This window comes from Marmota flaviventris, chromosome 1 (genome assembly GCF_047511675.1).
Source record: "Marmota flaviventris isolate mMarFla1 chromosome 1, mMarFla1.hap1, whole genome shotgun sequence".
In the NCBI taxonomy this organism is placed as follows: Eukaryota; Metazoa; Chordata; class Mammalia; order Rodentia; family Sciuridae; genus Marmota; species Marmota flaviventris.
Window position 1 is genome coordinate 170,757,271 of NC_092498.1, and position 12,513 is coordinate 170,769,783.

The 12,513-nt window shown below is 39.5% G+C and overlaps 1 protein-coding gene across 3 annotated transcripts in view; it reads right to left on the reverse strand.

Moving 5' to 3' along the window:
- Cfap20dc (CFAP20 domain containing) overlaps nucleotides 1–12,513 on the reverse strand; it is a 224,492-nt gene that overhangs the window by 89,230 nt on the left and 122,749 nt on the right. For 2 of the 3 annotated variants that reach the window (XM_071609232.1, XM_071609231.1), the window contains 4 exons: nucleotides 5,781–5,917; nucleotides 5,152–5,314; nucleotides 2,871–2,987; nucleotides 1,623–1,739 (listed from right to left, as the gene is read on the reverse strand). In XM_071609232.1, coding sequence (XP_071465333.1) covers nucleotides 1,623–1,739; nucleotides 2,871–2,987; nucleotides 5,152–5,314; nucleotides 5,781–5,917 — 534 coding nt within the window. The remainder of the gene's footprint in view (nucleotides 1–1,622; nucleotides 1,740–2,870; nucleotides 2,988–5,151; nucleotides 5,315–5,780; nucleotides 5,918–12,513) is intronic. The other variant, XM_071609235.1, reaches the window with a different exon arrangement.

The following is a 12,513-nucleotide window of genomic DNA, read 5'->3' on the forward strand; positions in this document are numbered from 1 at the left end:
AAGTTCTCTATAGCACAACCTCATTAATTTGACATTCCAAAGGAGGAAAATCTCCCAACTCTGAAAGGGTTTGAGTTACTAATATCTCCCTTTAACTACAGGAAGACAGTATACCACCCTTAACAAGCTTCTTTAAACAAAATATCTGGTTATTGTTATGATTACAGATCATGGAAGAGAGAAAATTAGACAGAGGTTGACATCTGTCTCCATTCTATGGACTGAAGATAGAGCCATTTGCAGACTAAAACGAGTAGACTTTTCAGTAATAGTAAACCCAAAGACATACTGTTAATCTGAGTGGTGAATTCTGTTCCATGAAATATACCTGTATGTTTAGTTTTAGGACACAATGTTTTGACATGAAAATCTTTTTGCACATTATTTGTTTTCTTTAAAAATACTGTATGCTACCACTGAGACATATTTTTATCAAACCCTTTGAAAATTGTCTCTTAACCTGAGGCTACCTTTCTGCAACATGATTTGCCTATATAAAGGGTGATAAATAGACAAAGTCTTAGAGACAGTCTGTTGGGAACAAGGCTTTCATGGTTTCAGGGACAGAGTGTAGGTATATGGCCAGTGGCAGGCTGAACACACACCTGACCACCTTCCCAGGGGTGTAGATGCTCCTGAGTCAGTGTAGCTGTGGATAGTTGTCAGAACAAGTACACTGGGAACACCATTTTGGACAGCAAACCTTTTGTGTAGTGCTAGGCACATAGTAGGTGAATTGTGAACATAGTAGGGGCTCTAGAAATGCTAGAAAAGGTTACAAAAATGAATGTGTTGTGTTATATAATGCATATGTTAAGGAAATTGGAGGAAAAGATCCTGTTGGGAATCTTCATGATGCAATTTAACAATTTATATGACCTGTTGCCAAACATTTTTAACTGTCAAAAAGTCAAAGTAGAAGGAGTGTTTTATACCACACCAACTCTAATTATCTCACTACCGCATGCTTTTTTGGAATTTGTATTTTTACCTCAAGTATTTCCATATCAATTGTAATGAATAATTTGGTGTGTTTTCTTAGGAAAATATGTAAATTACTGTGTAATCACAATATTGCAGCAAACAAGATAAATGCAAGAATGATCACCTAAACATCTAATTAGTTTTTCTACACAGTCAGATTTATGCTGGAGACACTAATTGCGCCTAACATTTTAATGAAGGTTTCAACATTGCATAAATAAGACTGACAAACTACAAACAATTTTCATTTATTTTCCTTTTTCCCTTGCTCAAAAACAATTTGCTTTTGTAAAAGGAGCACACACCTGCTAGGCAAGATAGGTGGAGGGCTCAGTGCTCTCTGCTCCAGCCATCTCCGTTTATAAAGAGGGTGGAGAAAAGAAACAACAGAGGGTCTATGGGGAGGGCCACGTTGTCTTGGGAATACTTCATAGTTTTAAAGTTTCATTATGAATGGAACAACCCATTCATAAATAAAAGACTCTTGTCATCCATTAAAATTGGACAGAAAAGAGAGGTTAAAAAAGGAGATTTACAAAAAATCACAAATTTCTAGCAAATGGCTACATCACAGCTTTTCAAAATGACTAGGATCTAACTATTTGGCAGAATTATAATTTTTAACAGTAAAGACACACCTGCTTGGTCAGGAGACGGAGGTCCTGGGGTGCTGGGGTTCAACGTCTCTGCTCTTTGCTGAATGGTGGTGAGGACAGTTGTTCCTTCATCTTCATTTATGATATTTCCTGAATAGCCTTTATTGGAATAAATATTTTCCACTCTGTTATTGCTTTTGATATTTATAAAGAATAGTTTTTAAAGAATGGTATTAATTGGGTATCATTTTCCATTTGATTATTTTCAAAGACAATGAGAGGTCACAATGTAGATATATGCAGGTCTTTTTTTTTTTTTAGCAGAATGTTTTAAGATGAACTCAGCTGCATTTTTGTAGCTGTTCACCTTAAAATTCTTTGATATTTGCACAGGGACATTTTAGATTTAAGTTTTATGATATGTGATAAAAAGAATTCCAAAACCCATATAATTTTTAAAGGGGCTTATATTTTTTTCTTGGGTTCCACATAAGATAGAGTGCTTTTTTAAAATTATAATTCCTACTAAATGTGACTCTTTTAAATCTAGCTTTTTTCTTTAGCTGTTTAAGAAAATAGATAACAGGTATTATTGCAGCATAGTTTTTCTATTTACTCTTTTATAAAAATAACAGGAAACCTCGCAGGCTGAATTGCAACCCACCCTTCATGGTTTTGACACATTTGCTAACACAGCATACATGGTAGCCTTTGGGCTGGATTCAGGATACAATAATATGTGTATATACCAACCTACACCTACATGCCTCAAATCTGGCATTTAAAGGAATAACTGTAAAACCATCTCATGCTTAACTGGTTGCAAAGAGTTTAAATTTTAACCTACATTATATCATATGGCCAAGAATCCAGAGGGAGAGACCACAAGCATAGCAAGCAATCTGAAAAGAGCCCAATTTAAAAAGAAAAGACATACACAAAAATCTGAAGAATTATAATAAAGTTCAATTTTAGGAAAGTCTGCAGGCAGGAACTTCAACTATCACATGTAGGCCATTTTTAAAAAACAACAATTTGAGCTTATTCAGCCTTTGAGAGCACATGCAGGCAGTTCTTTATTTCTGTGGTTGTCTATTTAATCCAGCAAATCTCTGTTAGGGCTCTAGAGCAATTCTTTTGCAGAAAATTTGATTTTCATAATCCCTGCAGAACAGACATTTATATTTTAAATGAATTGGTTCATAATCCTTTGAAATTTACAACCTGCGGAGAGATTCCATTGCCCTGAATAATATACAGATCTAAGATAGTATTGAAATAGTGCCATACCACTGGGTGTCTCTGTCCTTTCTCTGCTGGTGCTTTTTAACCGAAATCTTCTTCTGTTATTATTCTTATCTGCTGATGCTTCTTGAGGGGGATGTGGATGCATAATAGGTAGATTGGCTGGTACATTTTCATATCAAAGAACAAAAGCCAGGACATAAAGTGCTATATCACTTGAAATAATTCAGTAAATATAATTATCACTGTAATGAGAATATTCATGTATCATTTTGACATAGTGTGAAGCTCCGTCAAAAACACAGCTTATTCCTGCAGTAGAAAATAGGTATTTGGTTCTATTCCAATATTAGGATTGTTTCAGGCTTTCAAAATGACTGATACATTTTATTCGTGAAAGATAACATTTATAGAAGAGCTACAAGCAATTTGATTGATGTTAATCGTGCAACATGCTATATAAGAAATATGAAAAAAAATGAAATTGACAGCCAATACAGGAAAAATAATTCTTCCTTTATATATATATATATATATATATAATGTATATAATATATAAATGAGTATATATTTCAACACAAGCTTAGAGAATATTTTCCAAAAGAACCCTGGAGAACTGAGGTCAAACCTGGAGAAGGCTTCTTAAGTATAATTTAATTCTTTAATAATTATATTCATAGCAGCACTTATTATTTACCAAATGTTTCCTTTCTTGGTACAATATGATACACCTAACTGGGCTTTCTCATTGAATCCTCAAAATATTCCTTTGAAGCTGCTGTTATTTATTACTAGAGCTATTGTAGTGGCACCCCCTCCTCCACAGAAAGTCTTAACTAAGCTTTCCCAGAAATTTGGACCATATTGATTTTAGGACTAACAGAAAAAGAGTCTCTACGAAAGAGTTCAATGTAGGTAAACTTCCTATTTTTCTGTTGCTCTGTTTTACTTGGCCACTGGCCTGGAAGAGATCAGCATTCCCGGTGCTCAACACCCCTTTTCCTAATTTTTCAGAAACATTTGTTCAGTACAGTAGTTTGTAGAAGTGTGTTTGCAAATGCAAAATGTGATTTAAAAAAGGCAGATCCTTTAACGAGGCCTCTGGCCTGGAGCTGGGCTTCACAGAGATGTCTACATTTCTAAGATAAGAAAAGTTACCAACTGGGCTCCATGGTAACAGCTGGCAGGGGGCGGAAAGAAAGGGGCAAAGAAGCTCTCCCCTTCTCAGGTGTTGTCCTTGAAGGGTTAACTTGCCCAGAACAGTGAAAGAAAAAACTGCTTTTATGTGAACTTCTGCAGTCTGTGAACTTCTGGGCCCCTACCCTTACATGCTGGGTATAAAGTTCTGAAACTATCTGAACTCGGGATTCAGGGGATTAATTGATTACAGTGAAAGCTGTGCCCCCTGAACCTGGCTGCAGCCAAATAAAACTGTTCCCTGCTATCTTAGGTGCCCCGCCTCATCTGTTCTCTACACACTAGGGGTAATGGTATCCCCATTTTAAAGACAAGGAAACTGAGGCTCAGAGGGTGGAAGAAACAATTACAGCCTCAGACAGTGGTAGAGCCAGGACTGTACATGCATGTCATTAATTTCTTTATATCAGCTTGATATTCCATGGGGGATACTGTCTGTAATAGTGATCATTCGTTTCCAAATCAAGTAAAATGAAATCAAATGCCCTCTTTTCAACTCTCGCTAAGGGGTGACAGGGAGTTGTAAATCTTGGATTCTGGTCTCAATGCTTTCTGGTGATTACAAACTGAACCACTTTACCTTGAACTCAGTCTGTAAAATGGGACAAGGCGCTTTCTTCACTCACCGGCTGTTTTGGTATCAGTGAGAGAAAATCAAGAGCCCTTTACCAGTGGAAAAGATTAATTAAAAGATGAAATTAAGGGCTGGGGGTGTAGCTCAGTGGTAGAGCATTTGCCTAGCACATGTGAGGCACTGAGTTTGACCACATAAAAATAAATAAATAAAGGTATTGTGTCCATCTACAATTAAAAATTTTTTTTTTTTTAAAAAGAAATTAATCCAAGAAAACTTAAAATGTACATGGAGTTTCCAAACTGTAGAGATGAGGGGGTGCTATTTTATTTCTGTAATCACTATCATAAAGCAAAAACACAGGGTACTTTAGCAATTTGAAAAATTGGAGTCTATAGAATGACAATATATACATAAGAATTCTAAATACATTTCAGTAGCCACCACCTTTTTCATTCCTAAATGGTAATTCTCTAGTCATGTCTAGTTACAAATATAACTTCTGATTTATCTTACCATTTCTCACTATTTCCACTAGCTTTCACTCCTTCTTACCATGAATAGGTGCGGTCTGCTTTATTTGGCGAATATTTTCTTTATCTCCTTGTTCCTCAGCCTCAGATATCAGCAAGGTTGACATTTCTGCACTCTTAACACACTTCTCTGTAGTGGGCTGCTGGCAGGATCGGCTATTTTTGGACCCAACGGATCTTACTGTCTGTAAGGAAGAAGAATTGATTTGCACATTTGAAAACTATAGGAATTATACTTGTTTCCCATAGAATCTACAAAGGAAAAAAAATGGGATAAATAGTGAGGGAAAACTGGAGGAGATGAGGTTAAAAAGTGGTGGAAGGGGAAGTCATTGTAGAGAATTAGAAATGGAAGGAGAAAAATAACCTCACATCAAATAGAAGACCCGCAGGTCTCTGGGACACGTGAACTGAAATGTGCTCATTTGCTATCTCCATCTTCAGCAGGTAGGAGTTGAATTAGGAGTCACTGAGTATGGTGGAATTTTGGAGGAAACTAAAAAGATTTGAGACTCTATTCACTATAGTGTCTGGTCAAGATCCAACTCCTTTTTTTGAAAGAACGTGCTCCTATGTATTTGTCTGTAATCCTCTGTCCCCCCTTCCTCCTGTTCCCTTCCTGGGCCACTTATGCTGGGAATGTGCTCCTACCTCTGTGGAGAGCCTCAAGTTATTCCTTCTGCCAGAGAGTGGAGGTGGTCCAAGAACTCGGGATCCAAAGGCGATGTGACACACATCTTGACTCTTACAGCTCCTCACGCTGCCTGTCGCTCTGTTGATGAACTGATCTGTTTGTTAGAGGAAATTAGTAATGGTCCATTAATGGGCGTAATGACAAACGCCACCTTCCAATACTTGGGCAAGCACAGTCTGGTGCTCTGTGATCTGACTCATCTCTTCTCTCTGTAGCATTTATATTTCTTTCTTTCCTTCCCTTGTGGTCTGCAATTGAGCCCAGAGCATTCTGCCCTTTTGATTTTCTTATTTTGAGATGGGGTCTTACTAAGTTGCCCAGGCTGGCCTCAGACTTGCAATCCTCCTACCTCAGCCTCCCTAGACACTGGGATTACAGGTGTGTGCCACTGCACCCGACTCCCTTCAGCACTTATTAAAAATGCAGTTACTGCATCCGCTCTATCAAGTTTATACAATACTTTTAACAAGGTCCCTCAAGTAATTTTTATACTCACCATCAACTGAGAACCACTGCTATAAGCATTTTCTGCAGAAAAGAAAAGCTACTAAAAATACACCTTATTTTCTCCTTAAGGAAGTAGTTTAAATAAAATTATTCAATTCAACTAAATAGATGGTTAATTGGGTGCTCTCTTAGGCATTTCCCAGAGGTTGTCAGTGACACAAAATAGAGAAGACATCACTTGCCCTCCGGGAATCTGGAGGAGGGTGACGGCACAAGTCAATGTTCACAGAGCAGTGGGGACGAAGGAGTCACCTCTTCAGTGGACCTTGAGTAACTGATTCAGTTTTAAAAACAAGACATGTAAGGAGCCCTAAGTAGAGGAAAGTGCCTGAGTAAAGAATGGGGGAGGGGAAGGGTGGGTGCGCTTGGGAGTAGAGCCACCAGTTTAGCTGGAAGGACAGGCTAGAGTCATGCTGAAAAACAGCCTTGAAATGCCAAGAGCCCATCTTAGATTTGGTAGGCAACAGGGGATCCTTGGAGCTTTTAGGAAGACAGCACACTGGGGTCACTCCAGGTTAGGGCAGGTGTGTTCACCGAATCATGCTGCCTTTCCTTTTGGGCACACAGCAAACGGACATCTCTGAGCCTTCTCTGCCATTAGATGAGCTGGGACTGCAGTTGGCTGATGGAATATGATAAGTGTAAACCATCGGCTGATCCCATAAACCTCCTACATGATCTCTGGGTGCTCTCCTCCTTCATGTCTTGCCAGAATACAAAAGATACTGTGAAGGACTTTAAGGCCCCCGGAGGCGCCACTAGATGAAAGAAGCCCAGATCTCTGAATGATCATGTGCAAGGCCACCCAAGGAACATGGGACTGGACTAGATCGAGGGGTTGTTTGCGAACGTAGTTAGTGTCCTCTGACTACCAGCAGGTGAGGGTAATGGCCCTTGAAACGCTGTCCCTATGTGGAAACTTTGCAAGGTTCCACCTGCAAGACAGGACCAACTAGAATATTCCAACGGTGGCCCTGGGGAAGTCCACATTGGCCTCTGATCTGGATATGTAGAGGAGCTCCTGTCCAAGTGTACAATGCCGTGTGTCCCTGGTACTGCCTGGTGAATGTGTGCTGCCACAGTACTTCCTGTCCAACCTGTACCCCAGAACCTGCTCGGTGGTCTCAGTGGCCTGCTGTAGAACCGTCGTTTTACATGTGACAGTGGAATTAAAATCCACTCCCTTGCAGTGGCCCAAGAAAAGGCACACGGGTTTGTGAACCATCCCGTACTTAGAAAGCTCCAGATATCTAGGTCTGCATGGACGTTATGTGTGTGGATGTGTGGGTGTTTTCTGGGATCTGTTTCTGTGCTTATAATGAAGCTGACCATATGGGCAGGGGCGAGATCATCAAGTTGAACTGAAAGAGTTTTTGCTGGACAGAAGGTCTGAGATGTACATTGAAGTGGTACCAGTTTTCTTCAAGTTCCTGATGCCCTGTTGGGTAGAAGAGAGGTTCTCCTTGTCTAAAGGATGGAATCAAGACTAATGTGTAGAATTTACTTTTAGCCCAACATAAGGAACATCTTTCTCTCATTAAAGCACATCTGACTGTTGAGGTGGTAGGCTTTTCTTTTTGTCATTTTGAAGGTGTCCAAGCAGAAATCTGGACTCTGGGAGGCAGATTCCGATGTCCAATGACTCCTTAATTTGTATCTCCAGCCTGATTCTCTCTTCTGTACTCCACTGCTTGTATTCGGTAGTTTTCTTGATCAGCTCTTCTCTGATGTCTCGGAGATATTTTAAACAGAAGACCTGACCTAGTGAATCAACCATCCATCCACCCATCCATCCACATTGAGCGACAAGGCCTAGGCTTAGACACCTTCCTGCACCCTCTCCATGTCATGTCCCTGTTTCCTTGTCTCCACCAGCACTGCCATTCAAGTGTCATCCTTCCTCTCCTGGATGGCCACACAGCGTAGCAAGTGACTTGCTATGTCTGCTTTGCTGTCTTGTTCCATTCTTTCTCCAAAATGCAGCTAGAGAGGTGGTTTTTGCTTTTTGTTTTGATACTTGGGATTGAATTCAGGGGCGCTGAACCACTGAGCCACGTCCCCAGCCCTTTTTATATTTAGAGACAGGGTCTCACTGAGTTGCTGAGCATCTCTCTAAGTTGCCGAGGCTGGCTTTGAACTTGCGATCCTCCTGCTTCAGCCTCCTGAGCCACTGGGATTACTGGTGTGGGCCAAGGTGGTCTTATACAAATGTAAGTCTGTCATTTCCTTTCCTTCACCAAGGCTTTCAGTGACTCCCCTGCTGCTCCTAGGACTGAGAGGAAAGCCCTTCATATCACCTGTAGACACCTGTTCTCCCACATCTTCATACCTTACACCCCTCATTTTCTGCTCTCTCCACTGGCTGCCAGAGCATCAGTACATGCGGGTCCTGGTGGCTAGAAGGCTCTTCTTTCTCTTCGATCTTCCTGTAAGTTCCCCCAATAGAGGCGCTTCCGATAGCTTGCCCTCATACAACTTGGGAGCGCTGCACTTTCCCACATCTGTGGCATTCCCTAATTAATGTGAGCTTTGTTAGACATAAATGTGGTGGCTTATGTCATCTTGAACTTCAAATGCCTCTCCCAGTGCTTGACCCAGAGTGGGCACCTATGGTAATCGATCCTTGCTGTGCAAAATGAATCATTAAATGAGTCAGAAGGGAAGTTGGATTAAATGACTCAAATATTTCTAACTACAATTAGAATTTCATCTTGGGCAAAACTCACCTGGGGCTTTTATGTGTTTGTCAAGAAGGAGTACTGTACAGGACAGGGCAACTCGAGGATGTGAGGATCATGGAGGAGGGTCACAGTTCATCTGTATGACAAGGCTCTCAGCAGCAGTGCCAGGCACCATAAGATGGCCATTCGTGTCACATGGGAAAGATCTTAAATGTTGCCAAACCAACCGGGACATACATGCGTTTATATTTTTTTCCTGGTCATTTATAAATATCCACTTGAATCAACATAACACTGTTCATTTCTTAGGATTGATAATAGAAATGGTAGTTGAATTCCAGTCCATTTGGCAACATCTATTATAGACACCATTTGTATTTTTTATGGCCAAGTACAACAAGTTCTGGATTATGTATTGTGTCCTTTAATATGGATTTTCCCAGAAAGGAATGGCCACTGAGGGTACAGAAGGGCTGTATGGGATGTGGTGAGGGTCTACAGGGGAATCCCACACCTGCACAGGGGCCTTCTCCCACTCCCAATCCTGGGGGCTATTCAGCTTTGGGTCTTTCTGGTCAAATGTTTTACAAGGAAAGTTCTCTTGAGTTTCTTCATGTTTGTCTAAACGCAGGTTCCTCCCAATCAGTTTAAGTTCTTTGAGTGAAAGCTTATTTCTTTGGTACCCCATGTGTTGAGCTCAGCTTAGCACATGGTAGATAATGGACAGATCTCACCAGCATTATGAGTACTATGCCAGATTACACAGAGGATTTGGGGAGGAGGGAGAAGTTTAGCAATCATACAACATAGTTCTAGCTATAATGTTAACTCATCATAATTATTAATAAAATAACTCCAAAATATCTTCAATTTCATAGAGAAACCTTTTGCTTAGCAGTAGACACCCAGTGACTTTTAAAGATTCAGCCAAACCCAGTATGCTATAAACCTCTAAATCACAGAAAATTATTTTTTGGAAGATATTATTTTTATTGTTTTACAAAAGGATCTATTCTAGGATTGCTTTAAAGAATAGTCTACCATAGTGTATTTAAATTTAAAACTACTGGGCTGTGGCTGTGGCTGAATGGCAAAGTGCTTGCCTAGTACATGTGAGGCACTGGGTTCGATCCTCAGCACCACATAAAAATTAACAAAATAAGGGCATTCTGTCCACCTACAACTACAAAAAAATTTTTAAAAAACGATTTCTAAAACTTTTACACACTTAGGCATACAAATGTACACACACACATATGTGATTATATTTATGAAAAAAATGTTTATTTATTTTACATTTTGGTATATTTCCCCCCCCCCAGAAAACAGGGTATATTAAAACTCCACTATTCAGGATCTCTTAACAAACCTCTTTAAGTTTGTTATTACAATTAATCTACCAATTCTTGTTTCACTAAATAATTCTGTTTATGATCAAGTTAATTGTCATAATTATCTGTATAAACATGCATTATGCTATGTATTTACGGGAATGGGGCCTTAATTAAAACCTACAAGTAAAGGTAATTTAGATCTCTGGTTTCTCAAGGAAAAAGTAGATGAGACAAAGTTCCTATAATGAGTAAAATCTTAATAAAAGAAAACTACAAGCAGAAATGCATACCTTTTGAATTCTAAAAGGAGCTCTTTTAAGAGCTGATATCAATATGCATAAAATAAGGTTAAAAATCAAGATTAGATTAAAGTCATGCCGTAGGCATTTCATTTTCTTGAGTTTGTGGGAAATGAAGTTGGTATAGGTCAGAAATGTTACTGTTAATTATTTTGCTCTTTTACTGAGGAATAGTGTCTTTGTAGTTAGATTGTAAAACCTGAGGGGCTAGTCTCTAATTGCCTTTTAAAAAAATAAACATTCATTTTTGTCTCAAGATACAATGTTCTAATTATTATAGTCATTTAAGTTTGCAGGGTTTTTGGAGCTTAACCAGAAAAACCTGTGGAATTTTCCACCCTAATCACTGAGGGGTCATGCTTAACACTTCCGTCTATTATCTAACAAGCAAATCACAACTGAAGCTGGCCCCAAAGGCCAGAGTGTGAATGGGATTAATTTTTATGTTAGTGTATATGTGTTGTTATAAAGAATGCAAAAAACAAAAACAAAAATTAAAAAACCCAAAAAATCTTGCATTAGTATGGCAATATTATTTTAGATGAGGTAGTTAACCTAAGCCATAATTTCTTCATTCATAAGATTGGGATAATAATGCTACTTAAATGATGAATTTTTCATTAGATTATGCAAAAAATAGATATAATGTGCAAAATTATGTGTCTAGTAGGGGCAAATGCTTAGTAAATATGTTATTAATCCTTCCCATCTTGAGTAGTGTTTATTGGCTTATAAAGCCCACCCATAGCCATTTGTTCCTGCCTTCTCCCATTCTTTCAGTAGTGACTGGGCACTCAGTCTGGGAACCCACTGCATAAGATAGATAATGAGTGAGGTTGCTGGCCACCTCCTCCAAGATGCTCATAGTCTCTTGGAGGAGACGGATGTTAAAGCCAGTAATTGATAGATAACCATGTGATTATGACTGGGATAGGAGCTAAGAAGGAAAAGTCTAAAGGGGTTAAGTGTTTTTGATAGCAATTTAGCATCTGGTCTTTGGGGCCAGGGAAGTAACATTCAGCGTGAGACCTAAAGGATGATGCTGTCACGATGTGTACTAGATCTCCCCACCCCCACTGGGTATTATCACTTTATCTCAGCAGCAGAAGAAACTAAGGCTCACCCCATCTGTCCACTCTCAGAGCAGGGGCTCAGAATCCAAGTGCCAGAATGCCTTTTCGTGCTTGCTTTCTCTCACATGGTGCTGCCTTTACTGGGCCACAAAGGCCTCGTGGGAGAGTCTCCTCTTATCCAATATGAATTTTCTGTGCGATTTTTATAAAGCCATCTAACTAAAAACTTCCATTTCACTGAGTAGTTGGAATTACAGGTGTGAGCTACAAAGCCTGGTTGGTTTTGCTATCTGAAAAATGGATCTATTAAAGATGATACAGATAAGTACCAGAACTTGATGAATATGATAATGCAGGGCAGGGGATGAGGACTCATGGGTTTCTGAGGAATCAGCACAGAACACAGCCACCATAATAGCTGGAGTGTCCTTTTTCAGGGGGAAGAAAGCCAGGGGTAGGAGAAGCAGGGTAACTGAAGTGGCTTCACTGCCCTGCAGGTACCACATCCATAAGAAGGCACCTATGGAATTGGGGAAACTGTGGCTAAACTCAGTGAAATGCCCAGTGAAAACTGTTAATTAAGGACTTCTTTAGACCTTCCGGAGGACTGGCAGTTTGTAAACCCTGGAGGTACAATGAAGTGGAAGGCAGCTAGGTAAATGCTGAAGCAGGAGAGGCCCTGTGTGATTACAATCAGCCTTCATGTTTTGCAAATAATTAAAATCAGTACATAGCCTTATCTCATTAATAAAAAGTTTAAGACATTTTTGAAAGGCAATAAAATAATACTAAAAAC